Here is a 27,427-nt window from a genome sequence, read left to right as displayed (position 1 = left end):
ATAATTTTAACGGATAATATCAATGTTTATTTTCAAGCATTTATTTTGATTGTTATTGATTTAAATTAACAACATAAAAATCTTCCACACCCATGATGGCAAAAAAATAATAAGAGGCCAAGAAAACATCAACACTTATATCCTTTCTAATTGAAGTCTCTCTCCATGTAGCAGTCTGACCAGTAGGCTGCTTCGCCACAGTCTCTTCCCAATTCTCTGCAGCTGAGATGTCCTCAGTGTGACAGGGGCAAGCTTTCACGCTCAGTGCAAGCACCAGCCTGCCTCCTGTCTATGGCCAGCTGCCCACCTCACTCACCTGCCATGCCTTGATGTAATAATATTAGGATATTAATCAGGCGAGAGGCTGCCCATTTTGAACTCCGATGTTTAGGAAGTTATCCACAGCTCCATTCCACCTCTACACTTGCCACCCAAGCCTCACAGATAGCATCCCAGGTAGCTAAACTCAGCCACACCCTTCACCCATTACCTGCGATCCCTTCTCTGAAATCTTCAGCTCCCCCTTAGGCCCTGGACCCGTCTCAGGCCAGCTGGGATCCTGAGCCTCTTGCTCTCTGAGTATCCCTAATGGTGGGCCCCTGGCCCTTTTAATCCCTCCAGTCGGGTACCTCGGGTTAGGTGTAAGCTGCTTGCCTGCTCACAGGGTTCAGGGGTCCCACATTCCCAACTCAGATGCTTCGCAAAGCATGCCTGGCCCCATGGGATCCCTCACCCTAGCAGGCTCAGATTCTTCAGGAAGCTCACCTGGCCTTCCCTGCATTTTATAACCCACCCGAAGGTGGGGACTGAAGTTAAGGTGCCCCGACCCACCTTCCACCATGGTGGTGATCACTCCTGGTATTTACATGAGGACTGCCACGCCACCAGCAGCCCCACTAGACCTTCCTGCTAGGGTTGTGAGAAATTTTGGCAGCCATTTCATTTCAGAGGTGTTTCAGGCCATTTTGGTGCCCAAAACACTGAATCAGAACCAAAACGGAAGGCACAGAAACATCTCCAAAATGAAACAAGGCATCCAAAACATTTCAGAAATGTTTCATAAAATTTTAGTTTTAGAACTGGGCTTGCAGGGAAACAGCTGTAAGCTGCTGCCCTACCACGCAACCTGGCTCCACAGGGAGCAAAGATCTGCACTGGGGGTCTCCTCGCCGCCACTGCCTGCCCCATGTAGCCCTGGATCTCTGCTCCCTGTAGAGCCAGGTTGCACGGCAGGGACCAGCAGTGCCCTGCTGCGAGACCTGGCTCCGCAGAGAGCAGGGATCTGGAGCACTGCAGGGCAGGCAGTGGTGGTGAGGAGATCCCCCAGTGCAGATCTCTGCCCCCTGTGGAGCCAAGTCATGCAGAAGGGACCAGCAGTCTTGCTCACTGCTCTATGCTGCTTCCCTGTCCCACAACCCAGTGTTACAGGGATCAGAGATCTGCGCACAGAGGGCAGCAGCACTCTCCTTCCCCCAGATAAACCACCCACAGCCCTGTCCTGCTCCCTGCTAGGGCCCTGCTGCTCCCAGCCTCCAGCCCTGCCCCGCTGGGCAGTGGGGTTGTGCAAAGCTTGCCTTGTAGCCCATTCAAAACAGGTTCAGAAGAGATTCAGCAGAGATGAACCTCTGAAACAGATTCAGCCAAAACGAAACAGGACAATGATCTGAAATGAATCACTGTCCTCTAAAACAGCTGAATCTGAAACCAAATCAAAACACAGCCATTTTGCACAGCCCCATGTCCTGCCTTGGCAGGCTGCAGTTTTAGGTCATGCCCAGGATCAATGAGGCCTCCAAGCCATCCCCATAACCTCACCCTTACCTCCAAGGTATTCCTGGCAGAGCTCAGCAGAGAGGGGCTTCTCCCTTGCTAGCTGATCACAAACTACCCTCAGCTTAGGGAGGTGGGCCTTAAAATGGCCGCCCTCATCAGGCACCTGCCCCTCCCTGGCCCAGTCTTTAAAGTGGCAGCACTTCCAGCACTTCCCACCACTGTTTCACATGCCTTCCTCCAATACTGCAGGTTCCAGTCCAGTTCAAATACACTCACCTCCCCTCTGGACTTCAGGTAGGTGTTTAAGTAGCCTGTCATCTCCCTCCCACCTGCTTCTGGGCACCTGTGAACTAGCAGCTAATTGCTTAACTAACAAATTATTAGGCCACCTGCTGTTTTCCTGTTCAGAGAGACCAACCCTCTATACTCTGTCCTACAATTCCCTTCTGTTCTTTCCTTCTTCTCTTTTTGACTATTAATGATGGAAATATTTTTTGTTGGTCTATGAGTATGAAATGACATTGACATTTATCAATGTTTACCAATTAAACCAAATCTTGCTAAGCCTACTTACTCATCATACCCTGGAGGAATAATACAGGGGAAAGTAAGAGTACAAGAACACTTTTTCTTCTCATTACTTACTCAGTAATGTAGTCCTGTTCAATGAACAAACAGTTACTTGCCAAAGATAGGGCTATCAACAATGCAGCCAGTTCTCTCCTGTTGTTTCATCTTCAGATTCAACTATGCAAAGTCCAGTAATATTTCCTGATAACAATGAGGAAACAGGAATATTTTCTCCTAGCCTGCTGTAGATAATTGTTGTAATCTACATCTGTAGATTGAATCCCCCATCCAATTAGCCTCTTTTGGAGTTCCGATTCTATTGGCTTGTTCTAATTGGCATCCCTTGGACGATTCCTCTTTGTATTAGTTTCAACATTCAATACATTTTGTGTGGGCTGCTCACCTAGAAAGAGAATGCCAGAATAAGTCAGTCTACTTTGAAAAAGAGAGCTTTTCTTGAGAGTCAGAGGATTCAGTGAGATTGAGTCTACTACAAAGCCTAGTAAGTACCTACATAAATATTTGTAATAATGACTTCAAAATTAATGCTTAGTCAAAGGGACTGGAATGACAGCTCTTGGAATGAAGCCTCTATGAACAGGTTTATACTGCAGCAGTAACAAACTTTGGTCATGGCTACACCTTCTGCTACTTGAATGCTCCAAAACAGACATGCACGGAGGCCACTCCAAGGTCTCTCTTTGCAGCCAGTTGTGAAGTCTCAGTCTTTAGCCTACTTGAGAGCACCCACTAAGAATAGTCCTGGCACAGCCTCACGTGGGCATTTTTGAGTTTGTAAAATGCAAGTGGAAACAGGTTGTTTTGGGGCTGTGCAGGCTAAATCACTCTGCTGTAGTGATGTAGACACACTCACAATGTCTGATTTAATGCTCCATCTATTCTGCTATTCAGTCTACAACAGTAGCAACTACCAAATATTTTTCAGAGGATGCTAAAATAAGCTTCCATGATGGGCAAGTATGCAACAACATGTCTATCTGAGAGAGCCTTTCCTTCCAGGAAATTTTCAAGTGGCTTATATCCATCCAGAAGCACAAGAGTTAGATGTCATAACACTGCACCTTATTATCATTTCTCTGTTAGTTCATTCAGCTCTGACAGGCTTTACACTTTCTATTTTTCAATTAAAAAAATGTTTTTAACTCCTGTGGCAACAAAAATTATCTGAATTGATGCAGTGCTGACTGTAAACAAACAACAGTTCTTTGTTGCTGCTATAAATGCATTCAGGGCCCAATATAAAAATTTGATCAGATCATTTTGTGTGGACCTTTGTACCACTTTAATAATAATGGGAAAATGCTGGAATGTCCTAGTTTTTTCTTTAGAAATTCATTACTGACAGTTGCAAGACAGCACTTGTTTGCTTATGACATTTTCTTCCCCCAAGAAGGTCAGACAACTCAGTTCCCTGGATAATGTGTTTGATGTTGGTGTCCTGATTAATGCACTGCTAGAAAACAAACTGTAAAAATGGAAATGCAAACCTGTTAGAAACACTTCAGAAGAGGATCAAACAAATTCTATTTACCTTCCAGAAACATAATGTTCTGAACAACACTCAAAAATAAAACTGTAAGGTCTCAGAGGTCTTCTGTGTAAGACATTATCCTGCAAGTCTCACACAAGAGGTTGTGGGTCACAAATTATAATCTATGCTCTTACATTTCTATCAACCAGTTCCCCAACAAACATACAAAACCCAAAAATGCCACTCAAAACAACTCCCCCAAGTCCTACAAGGTCACATTTCCTAGGGTACTCAAGGAACTGGCCATAGAAATTGCAAAGTCATTGGTTATTATTTCTAAGAACTCATGGAAGTTATGAGATTTCCAATAACTATACTCAGATAGTTCCCATCTTTAAAAGAGGGAACAATGATACATTAGAGAATTACAGACATGTCAGTCTAACCTTGATACCCATAGAAATACTGGAGTGTATTATGAAGGAACCTGTTAGTCTCAGGAAATTTAGAACAAGATAAGGAGTGGGCATCTTGGATTTGTCAAGACCAAGTCATGCTCAGTCAACCTGACTTCCTTCTATGACAGGGTGATGGTCCTTGTGCAATGGCGGGGAAGCAGTAGATGTTATATATCTTGACTTTAGCAAGCCTTTAGAAACTATCTCCCATGACTTTTTTTTTTTTTTTTATAGGTAAGAAAAGGAAACTAATGTAAGGTGGTGCACAGCTGGTGGATCATTAATGGGTTTGTGTCTAACTGGGAAGAACTATCAATTGGGGCTGTCTAAGGTCTGCTAATGTTCAGTTTCTTCATCAAGGATTTGGAGAAGGGCACCAGATACACACTTTGTATATTTGTAGATGATTGTAGAAATCCCAGGTCCCAGGGATAGCTGTGGTACACCTTGGGGACCTGGCAGTTGCTGCCCCTCTGGTTCCTGCTCTCCCTGCTCACCAGCCATGCCTTTGAAGCTGTTTTAAATAAAAAGACTTGGGAGACTGCCCAAAAATTCCCAAGGAACACTGGACTAGCTCTTCTAGAAATCAGGGGCTAGGGAAAGACATTACACATAAACCGGTTTAAGTGACCAGAAACTTGTTTAAACCTGTAACAGAACAGATGTTCAGTGCACATAAACCAGTTTGAGAAACTACATTCAACCAGGTTTATTAAATTTAACTGGTTTGGCTCAAACCAGTTTATGCAATGTCTATCTCAGACCCCTTGCTGGTTTAAGATAAACCAGACACCCCCAGCATGCTCACTTGGCTGGGTGGGGCTCTATGCTCCACAGCAGGGCTAGTCCTTCCCTTCTGCTCCCTGGCTGCAGCTCCCCACCCCACACCTCCTGCTGAGCAGGAATTCCCCCCTCCCCTGTGCTTTGCTGAAGAGGTGTCTGTTTATTAGCTAGCAGACCACATGATTCTACCTGTTGATTCAGCATGGAACTGTAGTCATCAACAAGTAGCCATGTCCCTCTGTTGTTTTCTTAATTAGGTGATAAACATTGTTATCAATTCCCTACTGGGCTAATCGGGGTTCCTGCCCACATCTCCCTCAGCTCCATGCTCCAGAAGGAAGGGAGGGCTGCTCTATTGCCTCCCCCCCCCCAACTTCTAGCCTGAGCCACTGCAGGCATGTGCCTCCATTTCTGGGACATCTGTCTGATTACAAGACTGATTTAGCTTAGCCAGGTTAGACTAACCTGCAAAGAATGAATCAATTCAGGGTCAGGCTTTTTGATGTCTGTCCCTAGCCCTGATATCAGGCAGATCCCAGTAAGTCACTCAGCTCCAGTCCTCTTAGTGTAGATCTCCTTCTCTGGCAGCCTTCTGGGCCAGACTGCCTCCCTAGTTCTAGTCCTGGGTTTATATGCTACCCAAGCCCTGCCTCTTTTGGTCAGTACCTTCCCCACCACCCACAGGTGTTTCTACTTAGACTGACTGCCTTCCAGAACAGCTTATAGCTGCTAGGCTAGAAGCTTTTGCCATACCCCACCTATCCAAGCCTGGATGTGCCCCATGATACTACTGCATAGAAGCTAGCTCTGCAATAGATGCTCTGCAGCCCCAATCTGGCTCAGCCCTATTATACTACTGCAGAGCAGCTTACTTTGCAATAAGTGCTCACAACCTCTAAGATCCTGGCAGTCTGTCCTTCTCCTGTAACCCATAATGAGCAACCTAGGCCACCTGGGGCTCTCCCTACTGTTGATTTTCCCTTATAGTAATGAGGAGTCTCTGCCTCTCTGTTACAATGATACGAAGCTGGGTGAGGTAGTAGGCAGTTTGGAAGATAGATTAGTAATCAAAATTACTTTGAAAATCTTTTTGAATAAGAAATTCAATAACAAACTGAACAATCGAATGCAGAAATACAAATTGGGAAAATGATTAGTTCGACCACTATACTACAAAAGAGGATCACAAGCTAAATGCAAATCAGTGCACTATTTTTGCAAAAAAAAAAAATCAATAGCATGCTAGGATGTATGAAAAGGCACGCCAAAAGTTATTAACAGTGATTCTTTCAGTCCCTCCAGCACTGGTGTAGCCTTAACAGCAGTACAGTGCCCAATTCTGGGCACCAAATTTCAAGACATGGACAAGTTGGAAAGTATCCAGACAAGAGCAACAAAAACAATTAGAGATTTAGCCAGGCACAGACCTGGCTCAATGCCCACCTCCACCCATGCACCAGGAAGAGCCAGGGAGAGGACTGGGGGGGAGGGGCAGGGTATGGTGAAATTTAGGGTGGCAGCAACGCCCCCCGTAGCCTCCTCCCAGCACCACCACCGCCTGCCCTAAGCCCAGCCCCTGCCAAGAAGAGCCTGGTGTAGCCCTGGCTCCAGCCAGCAGCTGCAGCCTGTCCTTTCCACCTTGCACAGATCCGAGGGACGTATACCACCCCCCCATGCCCTCCCAGAGTACGCACAGCAGCAGGATCTGCCCCCTCAGTCCGTGCCTCCTGGATAAGCTGCAGCTCCATGTCTACTAGCTCCACTCCCTCCTATACTGTGGGGAGCATTGATCTGCCCCCCATGCCCATTCCCGCCCACCCTCTGCCCCTTCCACCACAACAGACTTACCAGCTGGATGCAGCTGTATCACAAATCAGATTGGAATTGGCCAATATGCCTCCTTAAAAATCAGCTATCAGTATCAGCCCCAAAACTCTCTATCGGTGCACCCCTACTTGTAAAGACTTGGAACTATTTAGTCTGAAGAAGAGAAGACTTGTGGGGGAGGGATTTGGTAACAATCTTCAAATTCATGAAGGATTATGAAGAAGATGGGGACAGATTAATCTCTGTAGCTACAAAGGACAGGATGAGAAGTTATGGTCTTAAACTTCAACAAAGTTGGATTATTAGAAAATCTAGCTATAAGGATGGTTAAGCACTGGAAAAGATTGCCTTGAAAGGCAGTGGAATCACCATTACTGGAAGTACAAGTGCAGGTTAGACAAACACTTGACTAGGATGGTTTAGATAGGTATGATCCTGCTGTGAGCATGGAATTGGACTTTTGAGGCCCCTTCCAGCCTTATTTTGCTATGATTAAAAATACCATGTAACAGTGATCGTATACAGGAAGCATCTTTCTTTGTGCATCACCAGCTGAATTCCTTTCACCAAATATGTACCATTTTAACTACACAGGCTCCATGTATGCCCGTGATTCCTGGTTCTGGTTTATGCAGGTGAGAACAGAATTATATCCCTTTATTTACTTTATTTGTTTAGACATATGAAAGAGCTTATTCTGCCTGCATAAACTAGTTACTCCACCCAAACTAGCTTTAGCAATCTGTTCTGATCACATTCTGTTCTGTGATCAGCTAGCAGGATACAAGGATTTATAAAAATCCTGTTTACAGTATTTCAAGGAGTAGGGGAGTAGAAGGAGATCATTAAATGTGCTCATGTGTCTGTGCCTCAAAACATAAGCAGAAAAAACAGTCACCAATAACTTGGCAGGCCAATGCCCATTTAAGAAAGGGAGAACATGTTAATTTGGCAATTTAATAATCACAATGTCCCGGGATGCACCGTAAGGACGAATACTTAACCAGCAGCTCGGAATGCAGCACACGAGGGGCAGAAGGCAAAGCCCGTGCAGCTCGTCAGCTGCCTGTTTATCCAGCTGCGGCCAGCCGGTGACATCAGCACCAAACGCTGGCCGGCGAAGATAAAAATGGTGGTGCACGCTGTGGAGCCAGCGGGGAATCAGGGAGCAGAGCTGTGGCTAACCCTGACAGCAGAGGCGTCCCAGGCTGTGGAACCTGGGGAGCAGGACCAGCTGGGACAAATGCAGGCAGGAAGAGGAGGATCACCTTGACGGCGCCTCAGATGGGACGACAAAGGGACGCCAGGAGCATCACTCGAAGGCAGTGGTGGAACAAGCCGGGGAGATGGAATGAACTGCAGGTGGAAGCACAGGGACAGTGGGACACCTGAAGAAGCCCGACCCAGGAAAGGAGGACTACGGGGAAACCCCAGAAGGATTGCTGTCAGGGTGGATATCACCGCCGGACCTGGAGGTGCCTTGGAGTAGGCAGGGAGCCAGACAATCTAAGGGATAAGGCACTCTGTGACCCTTAGAGCCAGGAGGTGTAGAAGGGAAGTTAAAGGGGCAGGGAGCCCAGGGATTGTGTTAGAGCATTTTCTTTTTTTTCTTCTTTGATTTGTCTTCCCGGGCTCCAAAGATATCAGAAGGAAGTGGGTCCTTAAGTTAGGTAGACAGTACCGGAGCCCCTGGGGTGGCCCTGTCTTAAGGGGTCCCAGGAGAAAGGCATTGGCCATTTGGACACCACTCCACAGGAGGCATGAGGCCAGGGTGTAGGGGTGGCAGATCCCCGTGAGTAACTGCCAGGAGAACTGCGAGTCAACGAGCACGCCCGGTGAACAACCCCGGACACTGAGGTCCAACAAATCGTGGCAAGCAAGCATGGGGTTGAAGACTCGGCTGGAAAAAAACAGCTCAGGCAGAGATATGAACCCGTGAGGCGCTTAACACCAATTACTCGAGCGAGAGCTGCACGAGAGTGGCTGGTCGAGGCCCAGCGGCTACACACAATCAGTCTGAATCAGATGTATTTTTAACTTCCAAGGATGGGGGAAGAGCCAGATAAATTTTCTGCCTTAAGCAGTATTGCAGTGCACTGAAGTGCCTGCTCCTAGAGGGAAGGACAGGTGCCGGTTGCTGGGGCAATGGCAGTTGGTCAGCTGACCGGAACGGGGCAGGGCCCAGCTTATATAAGCAGCCTAAGCTGAGGCCAAGCAGGCAGTTCCCCTCTGACAGTCGCGGAAGATGGAGCTCTGTGGGAGCAGGCTGAGGTGAGGAGCCTGATGGCCCAGGCAGCTTATGGGTGAGGATACCAGAGGAGCCCCTGGCAGGGATGGAAATGCTGATTAGCCAGAGGGCTTAGGGTTTACGTTTTAGCCAGGAGGCTTGAGTTTGAGTTGGGGCCAATTGGCTGATGGTTTTGTTTGTTGTTATACTGGAGGACTGGGTGAGGCTGTAGGGATTGGAGGAGGCCTCATGGGAGCTCCCCAGTAGCGTGGGGGTTCCTGGCACCGGAGAGGGTGCTGCGTTTTGGGGGTTGTATAGATCCCGGCCCCAGTGGGGCAGTGCGGGCAGCGGGATCGCGGAGACAGGCCCCAGTGTGGGCGGTGGGAACCATGGGGAAAAGGCCCAGGGCGGGCAGCAGCCGTGGGAGAAGCTAGGGAGTGCCCGTGAGGGTGCATAGGCGAATAGCCAAGGGGGCGCACAAGAATAGAAGCCCCGGAGAGGGCGTGAGCTCAGGGAGAAGCCCCGGAGAGGGCGAGCGTACAGAGGCGAGACTGGAAGACGTCTGCAAGGGCACGGGCTATAGAAACTGACTCAACAACGTCCGGTACATCTAAAAGACTTGGGGCGTGGTATAAGGGGTGGTAGGAGCCATGCATAGCCCATAGGGCTGGGTGCACCAAATCACTCTACACAGAACAGGGACCAGGATAAATAAGAGCACCGTGTCCAAGGGGACAAGAAGGCAGCCTCCCTTAGAATACAGATACCATCTAAGACGTGGTGGGCGAGAACGAGGGTGCTTGACAGACAACTTGGCACAGTAGGGGGCGCCAGGAGAGATCACGGCCACTCCTGGGTCCCTGCCCTGTGACAAGCAACAACACTGCTTGGATGGGAGACCTCCATATAGCTGCTGAAGGAAGAACAGGAGTTGAGTCAGTACTGATCAGTAAACATCAAAAGGGTAAATTTGCCATAGGGACTTCTTGGCCCTTGTAGAATTAACCTATGCAGATACCACTGGAAAATAAACAGTGCCATTTTTATGATAGCACTGGCAAGGCCATTTTATTTAATGCATTCAGAGGGGATGGGAAGCCCAACACTGAAAGTGAGAAAACAAAGTATTTTCTGTAAGAAACAGACCTTGTATGTTCCCAATATTTCTTTCAACTTAAAAGCATGCCAGGCCTTTGTGAAGGTGAAACCTGTCAAGCTGAGGCTTAAAATCTACAAACCTCTGCAAAGCATCATAGGGTTTAACCATGCATTATGCAGGTGCTGCTACACCTGACTGCCTAAATCAATGGCACAGCTTTAAATCTTCCTCTACTCTGCATTTTTTCTGAAACATCCACACCATGAAAGACCCTTCCAAGCATTTGAAAAGTCAAGTCAAGCCAAGCTAAGCCAAGCCAAGAGAATAAGGAAGAAAAAGCTAAGAATTCTTTTGTTTCTTTATTTATCCTTGAGGAAATTCAAGGGCTCCATGGCTTTTGGTCATAATTTTTTTCTACCAGCAGAATAGACTCATATCCTTGATGTACAAATGAAAAACCAATTGCATTTAACTGAATTCAGAAACAGGCTCATTTTCTACACTAAGCAAAGTGGTAGAGAAGACTTGCTCTTTTGCGTAATCTTAATACCTTATTGCAAAGTATCTCATTTCCTCCAGACAGTGCAACTCCAAGTCTACACTAGAAACTTTTACTGCTAATACTGTTGGCTGAGTCATGTGGTTTTTACTGATATTCTTATATTGGCAAAAGCCGTAATATAAAAACAATATAAGTATTAGAGTCCTTTTGCCAATACATCTTATTTTACTTGGGGAATTGGTATGACTTCTGACTTCACAAACTGTACAAATTGTGGTTAATATATTGTCCCCCCAAACAGCCTCTTTTAAACTATTGCTTTATTGTAACAGCAAGAATAAAAAAAGAGAACAAGATTTTTTTAAACATAATGTTTGTTTTACTACGAATCCTAAGCAGGCCAATCCGATCCTGGAAACACAACTGGTGGAGCAGTGTTTCATTTTAAATGGAGTGGTGTTTCATCTAAGATCTAAACCATCTCTAGTCCTTTCACAGAGCCTACCTCTTACTAAATCCTGCCTAAGTTCTTTCATTGTCTATGTTCTTTGAGTTTAGTTAAGCTGATTCCAATGGCTCAGAAGAGAAGAGGTGCACTTTGAAGTGGATTGTTCCTCTGCTTGTTATTGTCCTTGAAGCACATACCAGTAGATGTCACTAATGGAATCCATACTCTCCCCTGACCACATCTGGGTGCATTTCCTGACAAACCCTGCTAACATATTAACTCAATTTATGCATACAATAAAGATCACTTTTGTTCAGTCAAGAAACAGTGAAGCATAACGTCCCAAGTTCTTCAAGGAGGGTAATGATAAGATCATGCCGTTGTTTCTGGACTAATTGCTTCTGGACAATTTGCAGGTTCATTGCTATGACAGAATCTGTTTCCTGATGACGCTGACCTTGCAATACAGTAAAGGGTTATATCACTCATTTTACAGATGAGACAGAGCAGTGGCTGCACAGTGATTGAGTGGCAAAACAGGAGCAAAAATGCAGGGCTCCCTGACCTGTAATTAGATTTCATTCTTTTAGACTACACTACTTTCCCTATATGCAATGTTATGATTTAAGGTAATTTCTCCACTTAGAGGCCCAGTGCCAGGAAAGAAGGGGCAGCAGGAGAGCTGTATGGTAGCCCAGGAAAGGGTAGTATGTGATGTTGCAGGATGGGACAATAACTAATAGCATCACCAATGATGTAAGCTGCTTCACTTCAATCATTTTTAATGACAGCTCCTGTTGGAACTTGATTGTGCTTCCTCTGCGTACCAACCCTCTGTCATACTCAACAATGAGAGACAAGGTTTCAGATCATTCCAGTTCCAGAAAAATGGTTTCTTTTATCTGATAGAATTTGAAAGGAAAACATCTAATACAATCAGGTTCAAACCTGTATCTTTGTATTTTCTTTTTGTTTGATAATTTAAAATTTTGAAGAGGTAAAATCCAAGTGTTGATATAAAAGTTAGCCTCATATTTAGTGCAGTACTTTTGTCCTTTTGATCTCTTCTTGAAAGCAGCGTAGGAAGGAAAGGAGAAAGAGCCAAAGAACTTATGAGAGCCGACTAGAGGAATTAGTGTCTGACAGTTCCTTTCACCTCAGTGACAAATTGCTGGATATAGGCCTAACATAAGAAAACAGGCATGGAAAATTAATATAACCCTTATAAATATTCTTGATCTGCATTGAACATGTAGCCCTGGAAGGATATCTGGCACATTCAGGGCTAGATTGTGAGCCCCTTACTCAACTGATGAGCAACAACTGATGTTAAAAATGGATGTCCAGAGAACTTCAATGGAACTACTCTTTCCTGTGATTAATGCTCACCAGTGGGAAAAGGTCACAATCTGACCAAGCTAGCAGAAAACTTCAGGTTTAGGAGTTAAAACATGACAATACAAAAACCAGACTAATATGCCAAAGCAGAGTTGGCATTGTATTTCAATACATCAGGTTCTCTTTTTGAAACTATATCTGATACTGCCAAATGTATTACTAAGGCCATACACAGTTTTCTTTAAAATGAGCAGTCTCTGGCTTTAGTTACTTTAGTTATTATAACAAAGCAATTGTACACATATGGAAGCTCCTGATACCAATCTGTGTTTGCAATTTCTAAGGTGAGAAATATGAGGAATAACCCTAAAGGCATTCATGACTCTGTGCACCATTATCATTTTGAATCTGGCCAAACAAACAACCAGGGAAAAATTCTGCAACTATTTTTGCCTTTGTATAATTGGGGGAAGGAGAAAAAACAGGAATATATTCCTTCTTTCTCATTAAATAAATAAAAAAAACCAGACCATCTCCAATGAACCCTTTTCAAAACATGCTTCTAACAGCTCTTTGTGTAACAGCACAAGAATCTAATTTGCCAGCTGGCCGGCAAGCAACCTTAAAAATCTAATTCACATATAAGAACTATGCAATTTAAAATTCATCTTTCCTTCCCAAAGACCTTGTTCAGAGCCAAAGAGGGAAAGGATAATATGCACTCCACACATCCCTTGTTGAGGGAAGTCTCTGTAGAACTAATATAGCCATTAGCTTCCCCATTTTATTCCTCAACTAAGTCATATAGAAGCTGTCTATCTGACAAGGGAGGGATGGAGATGGCTTATTCCAGAGGCCATTAAAACTCTTTTTTAACTAAAAGGGCGTAGGGACAGAGCAAAGCCGCAGTTTCCCCTTCTAGTACCAAAAGAAAAATGTGAATCCTCCAAAATCCTGGTAAAGCCAAAAGTAAGGAAAAACATTAAGGCTGTATGTCATAGACCCCTTGGGAGACCTGTATGACAATGAGGGGTTGAATGTCCAGTTATCTTGGATAGCTTTGAAAAAAATCAGCCTAAAAATTTCAACAGCACAATTCTGGAAGAATGCTGGTTAGATAAAACAGGTTCTAGCAAGAAAAAAAAGGGGAAGAGGGAGTGAGTGAGTTGGTGGAAGTAAAGGGAAAAGCCACTGTGTAGAAAGGGGAAAACAGCCCGGCCAAAGAGGTAAGAGAAGTGCCAAAAAATAATACTGGCCAGCAGGAGAACCAGTCTGAAGAAAGAATTCTGCCCAGCCACTTGAAAGCACTGGAAATCAAACTCCAAAACATGTTGTACAGTATAATTCCCTAATGTTGATTTATTTTAAATGAATTTAATAGCTGGTTTAACCACTATTATAAGTAGGGATCCTGGTTTTCTCTGTTTAAATCACAAATTCTCTGATTTAAAAAAAAAAGTCACAAATCAGCGTTTTTCCACGTATATGTATCAGTTGAGCACAATATTTTAGTGATGTATTTCTAATTTAAAGCAGGGGTTCCCAACCCCCAGGCCATAGCCCGGTGCCAGGCTGCGAGGGGCTGGCTGCCAAACTGGAAGTGACTGTGGACCGGCAAACAGCAGACTAGAAGTGACTGGCATACTGCGAACTCACAGCCAGCCTTTTTTTATACTGAGTATGCCAGTCACTGCTGGTCTGCATTCTGCTGGTTCATGGTCCTCACCTAAAAAGGTGAAAGGTTGGGGTTTAAAGCAACCTGGAAACCTATCAGTGCCTCAGTCATTATAATAAAATAAATTATAAGTACCTGTAAATTCTGGCATTTGATTTGGGGGTTTTTTTAACCATGGAAAAATCAGAGCTCCCCCTACTCTCTTTGCTCACCAGAATGTGTGGTCCGGCTGCAGCTGTCGTCCCATCCCCCCCCCCCCCATTTTGTGGCACTGAGCAGCCCTGATATGCCAGTGCCCTACCCATCCACAGCACCCCCAGCCCTGCTGGTGCCCTTCACTCCAAACCCATGGCCCCCTCTGCACCCCCTGGTGAGGGAGCCCTGCCTGCCCAGCAGCAGCGAGGGGCAGAACTCTGTACTGCCAGCCTGTGTTGCTGGGTGCGAAGGGAGTAGGGCTGCATGGCAGCATGGGGCTTATGGTGGCAGTACCAAGGTTCCCCATCCCACTCTGCCCTGCCATGCTGGGTCCCGCCTGCTGGGCCACAGAGGCCCAGGGAGAGGGCAGAAGGGCAGGAGCCTAAACCCACAGCAGGCAGCCTGTCCCTGCTCTGTGCACAAATCTTGGGGCATGTGCCCCCTATGTCCCCCCTAGAGCGTGCACAGCCACCCTGCTGCCCCCAGATGACCCACTTGGGCCCCCACATGACTCACCTGGGGCTCTGTCCCACTCCCCACCTGGGCCCTGTGGCCAAGCATTCTGGCCCCAGGCCCCAAGCCCCATGCACAGCACGGGCTGAGCAGCAGCCCCAGCCCCAGCCCTGTCTGACTCCCTCCCTCCTTCCCTATGGGGGCCACAATCCCCTTTCCCTGACTAACCTGTGGGAGCTGCTCTCCACACTGCCTGGCAGCCAAGTGCAGGCACATGCAAATGGCACCCCCTGCCTGACCACCCTCCTCCTGATCCCCACAGCCCCTTGCAGGATGGAACTGCCTGCAAAGCAAAACTCACTGTTTCCCACGTTTTGCTCCTTAAAGTGAGAAAATCTGGGTGTTACCACATTTTTTCATAGCAAATGGAAAACCAAGATCCCTGATAATAAGTAAGATTTACCACTATTGTAAGTAAGACTAACTTTGAAAGCTTGTCATTTCCTTTGCTTGCAAAACCTTCTTAATTTGTGGCTGTAACTTTTTTTTTTTTTTGGCAATATAGGGGACACAGTAGGAAAAAATCTGAGAGCCAGTGCTACAAAGAATACGAAACTGGTAGATCAAATTTTCAGGTACTCTCTATTATCTGTTTAATGCTCATGGTCTTTAGTTTTCCATATTTGAAGGACTGCTGTGTACACATAACAAATGTGAAACAAAATATTATATTGATAATCCCGTTGCATTATCAGTAATATAGATTGTGATGAAAATCATGCCATTCCAGCCAGTTGAGCCATTCAGCTTTTAAAGGAGTCACATTTGAGTGGCAATGCTATGTTTGTATTTTCTTATGAGCCTCTCTTCAGGTAAACCAGATCTGTTTTAAAGCTTTCTTTTTCTTGTGCTGCTTACATCTAGAATACTTGCATTTAATTTAAACACAACGTAAGCAGGAACAGCTCTATTACTAATTTCAGTATGTAGCATGCTTGTTTTGTACATGTCCCACACTCCTTAGCATGTGGTATCACAGTTAGTTGATTTGGAGAAAATTATGATGAAATAAAATGAGAATTGTGACTTTTTTTTAAAACAGAGACAAACTGCTAGAATAGATTTCAACCTCCCTTAACAGAAACCAGAATGCTGCTTTGAACCCAAGAAACAAGATTACTGGTAAAGTAAGTGCTCTCCATGACATTTGAGTGCTTCATTGTTGTTTAATGTAAAGGCATTTGATCCTTATACACTCTCCTGCTGGAATCTGTTACCTGAAATCTCATTTTCTTCAAGGTTGATGGTCTCCAGAGTTTTCAAGGCAGTAAGTTGCTCAGGGAAGTGTCGAAACTTGTTTTTAGACAAGTTGATGGCTTTGAGATGTAACAGGGTTTTGATCTCTTCTGGCAGGCGATGCAGGTAATTCCCTTCCAGGTTAAGTTCTGCAATTTCGGGGGTGGGGAGTAAGGAAAAGGCAAAGAGACATCACAAAGTTAAAAAAATAACTGCAAAAAGCCCACCAGGGAAACCACAACAGCTCTGAGGTCATGTCTCCAGGGAGACGCTCAGAAAAGTCAAGATAAGTCAACTCCAGGTGTGACACCAATATACACAAATTACAAAATATTAAAATCCTCTCCCCTTGCAGATGTGTTCTTTAGGAATAAAGTAGCCTTAGATCACAATAGCTTTATCCTCAAGGTGCCTAAAATTCCTATTTCACAACATGAAAATATTTTTCACCCTTATCCTTCCTGCTGCTGAGAACAGGTGAAGTGGTAAAAAAAAAACAAACCAAACAACTTTGTAAGTTATTTAAAGTCATTTTATATTCTGGGTCATTTAAAAAGAAAAAAATTACAAAAAATTCAGGCAGCAATGCTTATAGTAAAGGTTGACCAACCCTTTCCATTATAAAACCCTGTTTTTAATTGCCTATATCTTGCAGAACAATCTGTTTTGTCCTAAATGTTCCACGGTTTGAATTTGTCAGAATTTTTTGAAAAATTTAAACAGAAATGAGCTACCTATTACTCAGAAGAATATTTTCTTTATCTTACTAGATACAGTCACACCTATTTTGATGAGACACTAATAGGAATGATGAAATATACTTTATGTAATAGATGACGGGATGTTTTATCACATCAGGTACCATGGGCGACTAGTGCCTCCTGAGTCTGGGGAGGCAGAGCACACTGGGGGCAGTGGGGGAGGAACTTTACCCCCCTGGGCTGCCCCTCCCTGTGCCAGCCTCCTCCTCCCCCCGCAAAAGCCCCATGCTTACCTTCCTCCCAGCAGCAGGAACCGCAACTCTGCTGGTGGATTGGAGCATGCTCTTTACAGGTAGGGAGGGGGACAGAAGGGCTGCATGGAGGAGGGAGGTGGGGCAATGCTTTGGTTGGCCAGAGTGCTCTCTGACACTGCAGGCTCTAGAGTGCTGGGTTGGGTACAGAAATAGTGCGGTCCCCAGCCATACAACCAGGCCGGTGGGAATCTGCTCCATGCCTGGCTCAGTCCCGAGTGGTGCTGAATTGGGGTGTATCAGTGGACTCCCCAGCACTTTCAGGGGCCAATCTCAGGGGGGGCATGTGCCCCCCCACGCCCTCCTTACTAGTCGCCTGTGTCAGGTACAAACATGACAATCTTTCAGGAACCCATAATTTCAGAAAAAGATGGAGCGAGACAGACAAATGTACAGACAGTCAAGATACAAACGTTGTCAGGATGGAGTATGATGAACCATACATATATTAATGTAGGAGCAAAGTGGGTGAAACTCATCAAAACAGGACAGCAAAAGTAAAAAGAGGTTTCACTGTTCTGGGGCAATAAGACACTTATGTAGGGAAGTTTGGGTCTAGATGGGCACTGACAGATACGCAGATCCCTGCTGTAACTCCCCCTCCCACCCCCACCCCCAGGCCCAACAGACATTTGTTGGTTATGGGGAGGGGGGCGCAGGGGGAGAGGTTGAGCTCCATTCTGGAGCCGATCCAGGAGGAACTGTATGTCTACAGCCTCTCCCCTCTAGCCCTACCTCTCCCCTTCCCAACTCCAGTGCTCTCTGATGGGAGGGGGAGAAGCAAGGGGAGGGAGCTCTGGTCTGGGGTTTGTCTAGCCTGGGCTGAGGGTAGGGGGGATGGTGGATTGGAGCCCCCAGCACAGGCTGAAAAAACTCCAGCTTGGAGCTGTCTCCCCTCCAATTCTGCAGATAGCACCAGAGGCAAGCCTTGGCTACATCAGCTCAGCCCCGTTCAGACATAATTTAATGAAAATACTCGGCTTTGGAGTGCCTTCATCTGAAACCCCATTACATAAGGGTTAATCTGTTGCACTGGGACACTTTTAAAGTGCTCTGGAGCTGTGCACTTCTGCCATGAGACAGCTGTAGAGCATTTTTAAGGGGTCAATTGCATGTTAAATGTCACTTCTCTTAGTGCCCAATATGATTAGTTTCTGGAACTTAGAAGGAAATGAGATAATGGGAAATCTAGAGGGATAAAACTGGGGCAGGCAATTATTTCAGCTAGAGGGCTGCTTAGCGAGTTTTGGTGAGCTCTCAAGGGCTGCAAGAGTAGCCCTGCCCCCTGACAGGTGCCCTGCCTGCGGTTGCCATCTTGGCACTGGAAACCCCGTCCCCGAACCCCTGACCTTTGCCACTGGAAGTCCCTCCCCTTGTCCTTTTGGGAAGGGGGTTTGCTATCTTAGAACCAGAAAAAAACTAAATCATATACTAAAAATCAAACATTTACAATAACATATTTTAATTTTATTTTTAAAAGATATTTTTGTCCTGATTTGTGTGTGTGTTTGCATCATGTATATAGAGGTGATTACATAATAGCTCAAAATGTATATTGTATATTAGAGAGGTGTGGAGGGCTGGGGGGTATGGGGCTTGTGGGGGAACTGTGGGTGTGTGTGGAGGATGGCATTTTGCTACAATAACCTCATCTGCTAAAGCCAGCCAGCATGAGACAGCTATAATCTCTCTCACTTATTCTGATCAAGTGCTTGCCACCGTAATTATACAGTCATTAATAAGTATTGTAACACTGTCATCTAATATATATAGTTGGTATTTTATTACAGTACTTTAAGACATTCACTTAATATAACCATACCACTCCTGTTACCCTTTGGATTCAATAAACAGATTTCAGCTAAATTAGTAACATGGGCAATCAGATTCCAACAAAGGATATGCTTTACAGAAGGAATCTGAAATCTGGAAGGGAGACCGTTCCAATGACAGGCATGTGCCTTTTACCATGAGTTAACATTCTCAGCTATCCATCTCACCCCCACAAGCTCAGTAGAGACTTTTCAGAATTTGGCAGCTGAATTTGATGAAGATACTATTTGCACTGAGTCTGCTGCATTACATAGAAGTGCCTAAGTACCACATGACTGCACACATGTCATCCCAACTGCCCAGGACTGCAGTGACTGAATGGACCTTATCTAAAATTGCTGTGTCCGTCTTTCAGGGGCTACTGCTATGCAGTTTATAAGAACTGAGAACAAAAGAGATCTCCCCTATACTGAAACAATGCAGAAGAGAAGGGTGAAATAATCTGACAAGATTACAGAAGGATGAGGAAAGAGCTGTATTCTCTGGAAATGAATTGCTTGTAATCATTTAATTAAAGAATGTGCAGACAACCTTAATTCTGGCATTTCTACCTTCAGACGGCTTGACTGAAACCTTATCTTCTTTGAACATGCAACATCCTCTTAAATACCTATATTATGCATATAAGACATAAGTGAGACAAGAAGATCTTTAATCCAACTGAAGTTGTTTTGCACTGCAGAGCAGCTATAAGCCACCTCAAAGGATTCTTTGACCAGTCTCTGAATCTGGGGAAATCTCAGAGCAACTTTAACACCAAACTTTGCTGTGCCCTCCACCCCGCCCCGCCATAGAGGATATGACCAAAGTTAAAGAGCATGGGTAAAAGAGCCATAGATGCCAAAATGCCCCATGGGCTACAAGGTGCCCAGTAGCCCCAATCTTAGGGTCAGTAAATGTGACTTAATGTGCAACCCACTCCTGAGCTGTTCTGTGTACACAAATGCCAGATTCCAGGGCGACTCATGATATAAAGAACCTTCTCCAAACCCTCAGTGGTGTGGCAGGGTGAGGATGGTAGAAGATGGTGTGCCTACCATTGGGGTGCATCTACACAAGACACACTAATTGTGCAGTAGCCTAATAACACTGTGTAGTAGCATGCTGGGCAAAACCTGTGTAATTATGCTACTGTGCTGTAGTATTAGGCTACTCTGCAGTTAGCATCTGTAGACACTTGCGTGCCAGTGGTACTGTGCAGTGGTGCCAGTTACTGCACATTGATTTAGTACTTGGTTATCCAAATACTAAAGTGAATACACTGTAACTATGGCACATTAACAAATGTGTAGATGCACCTGCAGTTTCTCAAACCCTGGTCCCCATAAGTAGAGCTATTTTAGCTGGTGTTGCATGTCTTCTTTTTAGATAGACAAACCAACCATACTATACTGCTATAAACCATGTGCTCAAAATGTGCCACAGTTACCCAGGTGATGGCAGGAGAACTTTGTAAAAATTGGCATCTCCTACGTGGAATTAAACTCATCATTAAGCTGCTATGTTGGAGGGCATTAAAACTGTGGGTAGAAAAGAAGCAAAATTAATGTCTGCTTTTATAGTTATCAGGATTCAGCTAGGGGACATTTCCAATAGTTTTCTAATTTTAAGAGCTTCATTCCTGCAGTGAAATCTTGGCTTTTTGACACACTACTTACAGAGGGGACTACTTTCATTTAGTATTCTTACTAATGAGAAACCCACTGAAGTCTCAGGAAGCTAATTTGATGGCAAGGACTGCTTGCTATGATGCGATGCTTCCAGCATTCATCATTAAGCAGTACTTTTAGAAATATTTAAAAGTTTAAGAAAGACATCAAGGCTTATCCTGAAGCAGATACCTGAATATTGTATTTGTATAGATAAAAACCTAAGTTTACTGAAGTCAGAGGGAGTTTTTCTGTTGACTTCAGCCCAAGATTTTATCATGCCTTAGTAAGTGCAGTATCCAATGCTAAAGAAGTGATCATAAAACAGATCAAAGACTGAAATTCAAGCAAAATGGAGTTACCATGCTGTGATCAGTGATTTTCTCCACTCCCAAAATTAGCGATTCATTCAGAAATCATGGCAATAGAGTTAAAAAACAAAACACCCTTTCTTCAGTTAGAGACTTCTGATTTTTATGGACCTGAAGAAGGGTACTTTGTACCCTTGCCTAACATCTCTTCCAACTATACAGTTGGTTCAGTAAAAGATTGCCAATAAAAGATTACCAAGACTTACAGCATGAGCCATTGCATTATTAGAATTAATTTTCTCAGTACATATGTGAGTCAGATAAACATGTTGGCTGAAAGGGACAGTTAGAGATGTCCATAAGAACATTTCTGACTGCTAATGAAATAAGCTAAAGCCTTCTGCCCTTCCCCAACCCGTGCAGTTCAACGTAAGTGTTTTATACAGACACCTATCCCTGAAGCATCCAAAGATATTCTACATAAAACAAATAGCAACAGTGACATCCTATTAAAAAAAAACCCAATGGCTTCAGGTTTTGTACAAAATGTCTGTTCATTTGTTTGCTTACACCTATCAGGTATTTTCCTGAAGAGTTAATCTGTCAAGAATAATGCACTTTCTGCAAGATTTTTGGAATGAGATTTTGGGTCTGCAATTGCTTTCATTCACAGTAGTTAATAACAAGAACAATGTTGCTTATGCTTTTGATTATGATTTTATAAAACATTCAGGCTAAAGAACCATAAGAAGGGATCTGCTTTCTGTCACCCAGGGACAAGTCACAAAGGAAAATTTTCTCTCAGTATGAAAACCACCCCCAGCGTGTTTATATGTATTCTGAATTACAGCTTTTAGAACTCTTATTGAGCTTCACTTCATGTATACTACCTTTTTCTAGACCTTATTTTGAAACATGAACCACAGTGTTAGTTATAGTGATTTGTGTTTTGTATAGAAAGATCTGATTAGAGCTTTATCCATAAGTTGAGAACGTACTGCAAGTAGTAGATGATAGATATAAGGGTAAATACTGTCCAAACACACACAAACTCATACTAGAATAGTTCACTCATCCATTGGGATGGATAGGACTTTACTATAAAGGACACCTGTTAACTTTGCAGAATACTTCTGTTTTGGAAGATGACTTGCATTCTTAAAAGGAAGGATGCAAAAAAGAAGCATGAAAAAGAGGTTGCCAGAACAAAGGGGACATTTGTCAATTTTATTTAAAAAACAAAACAAAAATAAAACAACCTTCTAGGTTAAAACCTTACTTTTTAATAGAAGTATTTCTTGTACAAGTCAAACTATTTCCTTCAGTCTTTACAAAAACCTTTAACATTAAGAAAATGTTCTATAAAGCTGTTGGCTTTTCCCATTGTTATGATTCCTGAAGGTTAGTAAGTTGAAGAGAAAAGAAGAGTTCAGAGAACCAGGTCAATTTATCCTTTTATTAGAAAAAATGTAGGTATCACATGACATCACCATAGTGGATGGTTACCTGGAACTAGTCTGCCAAGAGAGCATCTTCTAAAAACATCTCTGATCCTTGACCCTCTTAACTCCCCAGAAGGATTTTCCCCTGTGTGTAGAATGCATAACCTACTTAAGGGAACTGATCCGAGAAGCAGCTTCCTCAGAAGAAACTCGCTAAAAGATACTAATTCAGAAGGATCTGCAAAGTCAAAAATAGCTGCTGTATGGGGAAACAGAACAGGAAGAATAGAGAAGACAGACAAAACAACCCCTCTGACCTGAAAGAATTTTGGTGAATTAATCTCAGAAATCAGAGCTTTATAATCCTATATGGAGGCATAATTTGATAATATCAAAGCAGAAATAAAAGAAATTGCGGCAGGGTCACAGACTCAGTGACAAAGGTGGAGAGAAACCTGCAATTAGAAGTAAATCTGCATAATATAATTAAGATGGTTAAAATGAAAGAAAAGGAGTTTGCAGAGAAAATTGAAGAGTTAGAGAACTGCAGCAGAAGAAATAACATAAAAATAAGAGAACTCCCAGAAGCTGTGAAAAAGAGAAAGGGTTACAAACAACAACAGTCCATAAAAGAGGACTGAAAACCCTTGTCTGTAAAGTCTGCAAAACAACAGAGCTGTCCATAAAAACTAAGAAAATGAGAGTTTGATTGAAGAAGCTGGATGTGGAGGGACAGAGAAGAACTGAGCCATCCTGGGCATGTCTATACATGCAATTAATGCACCTGAATTTTCTGCAGAGAAAATTCAGGCTCATTAAAGCACTCCCTGGTGCATGTCTACCCGTGCACCCCCACTGGCAACAAACAGTCCTACAGGAGCAGCGCAGGCCAGGGCTGTTCCTGCCTTGCTCTGCTGCCCTGCAGCACCTGGGGAAGCTCGACTCCCTTGGAGCCAGGCCTGGGCTGGCAGGGGCACAGAGGCTTAGCCCCAAGCTCTGGAGGGTGTGGGGAAGCTGTCCTGGCTTAGCAGCCAGCTCCATCCCAGCCGGGGTTGGGGTGGATCAGGTTGGCTCCCAGCATGAGGAGGAGAGGGGGGAGCTGTCCCAGCTGGGCAGGCAGCTGCTTCCCAGCCACTTGGAGATCAGGGTCCATCCCAATCTCCACACGACTGGCAGGCAACATGCTGCTGAGCTGGGACAGGTCTCCCTGCCCCCTCCCCGTGGCCCTCTGCTGCCTAGACTGACCAGGAGCAATTTGTTCCCAGTCAGCGTCTACATGTGCAGTATGGTTCACTGTTTTTCTAGTACCTGTATTTACAGATACTAGAAAATGACTCAAACTAACATATTGTGCAGAATTGTTATAAAAGGTATGTCAGTAAAAAAGCTTGGTTGTCAGTAAAAAGTCTGCAGATTGTCAATAAAACTGGGTTGGCAACCCTGAAAAGGGAGGTCCAACAGAATACCTAAAGCAGGAATTCCTTTCTTTCCTCTAGCTAAAAACAAAAGCAACCATCCTTGTAAACAGAGCACATATTGCTTGCTACACTCTCCTAACTCAAACAAGCCAAGGGATATAGTACTACATTTGCATGGTTTTGAGAAAGAGCAGCAGATTTTGAAGGAGGCTAGAGAGAGATTTATAATCCTACTCTGGGAGGATATAAAATACAAGTTTTTCCATTTGTCCCCAGGCAAATTAAAGAAAAGGAAAGAACTGAGTGAAATTACAGCATCTCTCAGCACAAGATGCTACTGCACAGTCATTACTGCACATTTATTCAGTACTTTTATGAGCAAGTACTAAATAAATGCACAGTAACTGGAGTTACTGCGCAGTGGCATCAGCAAATGCCTTTTAAGTGAGGCAGTATCAGGCTACTGCACAGTTAGATGCACCCCCCAGAGATGTAAATATAAGATACAGATGGGATTCTCCTTTTAAACTTATCTTCATGCATCAAGAATAGCAGTACATTATAAAGGAGAAAAAAGACCTTAAAATCCTTGAGAAACTAAACTTAATGGAAAGAACCCTGAAATCTCGGCCTGAGACTGACAGAGAGTGAGAAGCAACACCATAATATTGAATGGTAAACTGTTATGGGCTGTAGAAAGAAGATACCAAAGTACAAACATAAGGGAAGGAGAAGTCACAAAACTAGAAATATGCAAGTGGATTTGCGTGGGACTCAATAATATTTAGAGTGAGATAAAAAGGAAAGATGGAAGAGATAATATCATGAGGAAAGAAAAAAGGCAAAAACAGTAATGATGAGAACTGAAATATTTAGGAAAATGGAAAAGTGAAGATAAATTCAAAGGCTAAAAAGCAAAGTATAAAGTGTGGAGGAGAGGTATAAATATAGCATGACATGGGGAAAAAACTGGAAGGTGGCTTGAAATATGGTGGCACAACTTCCTCTAGAAAACAGTACCTGAACTAATACAGGGAAGCCTTGTTAATTCAAAATGCAGTTGACCAAAATATACTGACTTTGAAATAAACTGATTTAAAATAAATGTACCCACAGTCATTTACATATTGACAAATTACTATGACCTACTTCATGCAGTAGCTCATGCAGATATTAAACAGGATGTTAACAGAAAAACTCAATGTTATAATTATTGCTTCAGTTAAAAAAACAAAAAAACCCCATCAATTGTGGGCTGCCTAGCTTCACCTGCCAGGAGAGGGTCCTGCAGTGCCTCTGGGGTGCTTGTGGGGTAAAGAATGTCTCTGATTACCCCAGACTTCCTGGCCCCAATGAAGGCAGCTGTTTTACCCCTCTGCCACAGGGAGAGTAGCAGGTTGCCTACCTGCCGCTGGGAGGATATCCGGCACCTCTCTCTGGTCTCCTGCAGTAGGGAGAACATCCAGTTCTTCCCTGGGAACTCTGGCAGGGGTGAGAACAGCTAGGCTCACTTCCAGTGTGCCCAGCTTACATTCCCCCTGCCTCTGCTTGTGGCATGCTTATGGCCTGGTGCCCTGGGGTTCCCGGCCAATTGGTTGCACACTTCCAGTTGTTGGAAGGCAGGCCAGCTCAGGTGCAGCCTGGCCACCTGGGCCACTGTGGGCATGTGAGTTGGGTCTGAGATTTATATTGGTATAGAATTTAATTATTAGAGGTTTGCCTTTAATTTGTTCCTCTTCTATTGCTACAGCAGGGGAAACAAATTTTGGGGGTCAGGTAGCTCTTAGCTCCTTGCTTCCCCCAAACTTTTTACCGCTTTTTACCAACAGCCCTTTCTCCCTCTCCTTACTGCCAGATCCTGCTGTCCCTGAGCACATAGAAGTGAGGAGCAAATTTAAAAACAATAACCTTGAAATTAAACATGGCTACAGCAATTTGCATGTAGTACCCATGCATCCAGAACTGATGCAGCTTACCTCTTTTGAAACTTCTCCAGTTTTAGCATAGGTACTCCATAAACACACTTTTGAGGAGCACTTTGATACCAACTTATATGTAGCATGCTTGATCTGAGCCTTCAAGAGGCTTGATATTAGTCCAGTGCCAAAGGCTTGTGATTTACCACATAGTTCATTGGGCTGGAGCCCACCAGAGTCAATAGCATTTTAAGTCATGATGACCCCACAACACTCAGCACTGCTCAGTATGTGAGTGTACTCCAGATACCCCCTGCCAAAGGATCTTTGTGCTAATTACCTCCCCCCTACCCCATGTCTGGAAGCAGGTGTTCTTGTCATGAGTCCTGGGAAGCTTGACAAATTTATATGCAGATAAGGTGCAGGGCAACCTGGTCCAGCTTCACGTCATAGAGGGCAGGACCACACAAATCTTATGTGACAGGTTGAGAGGGGATAACAGAGGGATTCTGGGTGAACATGAGCCGCCAATGTGAGGACACAGTCAGTAAGGCTACCCAGACCTTGTCATGCATTCACAGATGCATCACAAGCAGGTCCAAGGAGGAGATCCTCCCCCTCTATGTGACATTGGTCAGGCCGCAGTTGGAGTACTGCATCCAGTTCTGGGCGCCGCATTTTAGGAGGGATGTGGACAGCATTGAGAGGGTCCAGAGAAGGGTCACTCACATGGTCAGGGGGCAGCAGGGCAGGCCCTATGAGGAAAGGCTATGGGACCTGAACTTGTTCAGCCTCCATAAGAGAAGGCTGAGAGGGGATCTGGTGGCCATCTATAAACTTACCGGGGGGACCAATGGGAAATGGGAGAGGCCCTGTTCCCCCGAGTACTACTCGAAGTAACTAGGAATAACGGCCACAGGTTGATTGAGAGTAGGTTCAGGCTAGACATCAGGAGGCACTACTTCAACGTCAGGACAGCTAGGATCTGGAACCAGCTTCCAAGGGAAGTGGTGCTCGCTTCTACCCTGGGGTTCTTCAAAAGGAGGCTAGATAATCACCTAGCTAGGGTCATTTGATCCCAGCATTCTTTCCTGTTCATGGCAGGGGGTCGGACTCTATCTGCTCAGGTCCCTTCCAACCCTATCAACTATGAAACTGTTTGAGTCCCCGTTTGGTGATGCTCACCAGACATTTAAGGCTGGTGAAAAAACAGGAATCATTAAAAATGGAAAAGAAAGGCACAGCTCAGCTGTGGGAGTGAAGAGGAAGTAAAAATGTATGCAATGTAGTGGCTCACCATGACTTGAAAGAGCTGGCACTGAGTGGGACTGTGCTTAATGGGCACTACCATATATCTTGTTCAGATGGGCTGCACTAACCTACTATTGTGGTAGGTTCTCATCAGCAGCACTCAGCCAAGCCAAGCCAAGCCAAGCCAAGCCAAGTGTATTGATTGGGTAGAAGCCCAGTTTTACTGCTTTGATTGATGCCAGGAGCATGGGGGGTGCGGTGTGGGGCCAGTTACTGACAGAGCCTTGAGATGGAGAAGGAGAAGGGAGTTCTTGAAACCTAGAACAGCATCAGTGGTGGTTTAAGAGAGCGGAGTGGACATTATGGAAGACAAAAAAAACAAGAAATAAGGAGCAAATCAGGAAGCAGAAGCAAAAATCAAGAGTCGGATGAAGGATGCACAAAGGTAGTAGTAAAGAG

The 27,427-nt window shown here is 44.5% G+C and overlaps 1 protein-coding gene across 1 annotated transcript in view; it reads right to left on the bottom strand.

Annotated features, from left to right (window-relative positions):
• The window catches only part of LRRC20 (leucine rich repeat containing 20), a 161,433-nt gene that overhangs the window by 65,979 nt on the left and 68,027 nt on the right, over positions 1–27,427 (bottom strand). Inside the window, exon 3 of the mRNA XM_019538556.1 lies at positions 16,118–16,285. Within this exon, the coding sequence (XP_019394101.1) occupies positions 16,118–16,285 (168 nt within the window). The remainder of the gene's footprint in view (positions 1–16,117; positions 16,286–27,427) is intronic.

The sequence above is a fragment of the Crocodylus porosus genome, unplaced genomic scaffold, assembly GCF_001723895.1.
Source record: "Crocodylus porosus isolate Cpor-Errol unplaced genomic scaffold, CroPor_comp1, whole genome shotgun sequence".
Lineage (NCBI taxonomy): Eukaryota > Metazoa > Chordata > Crocodylia > Crocodylidae > Crocodylus > Crocodylus porosus.
The sequence above is the reverse complement of the archived record's forward strand: the minus strand, read 5'-3'. Positions and strand labels throughout refer to the sequence as shown.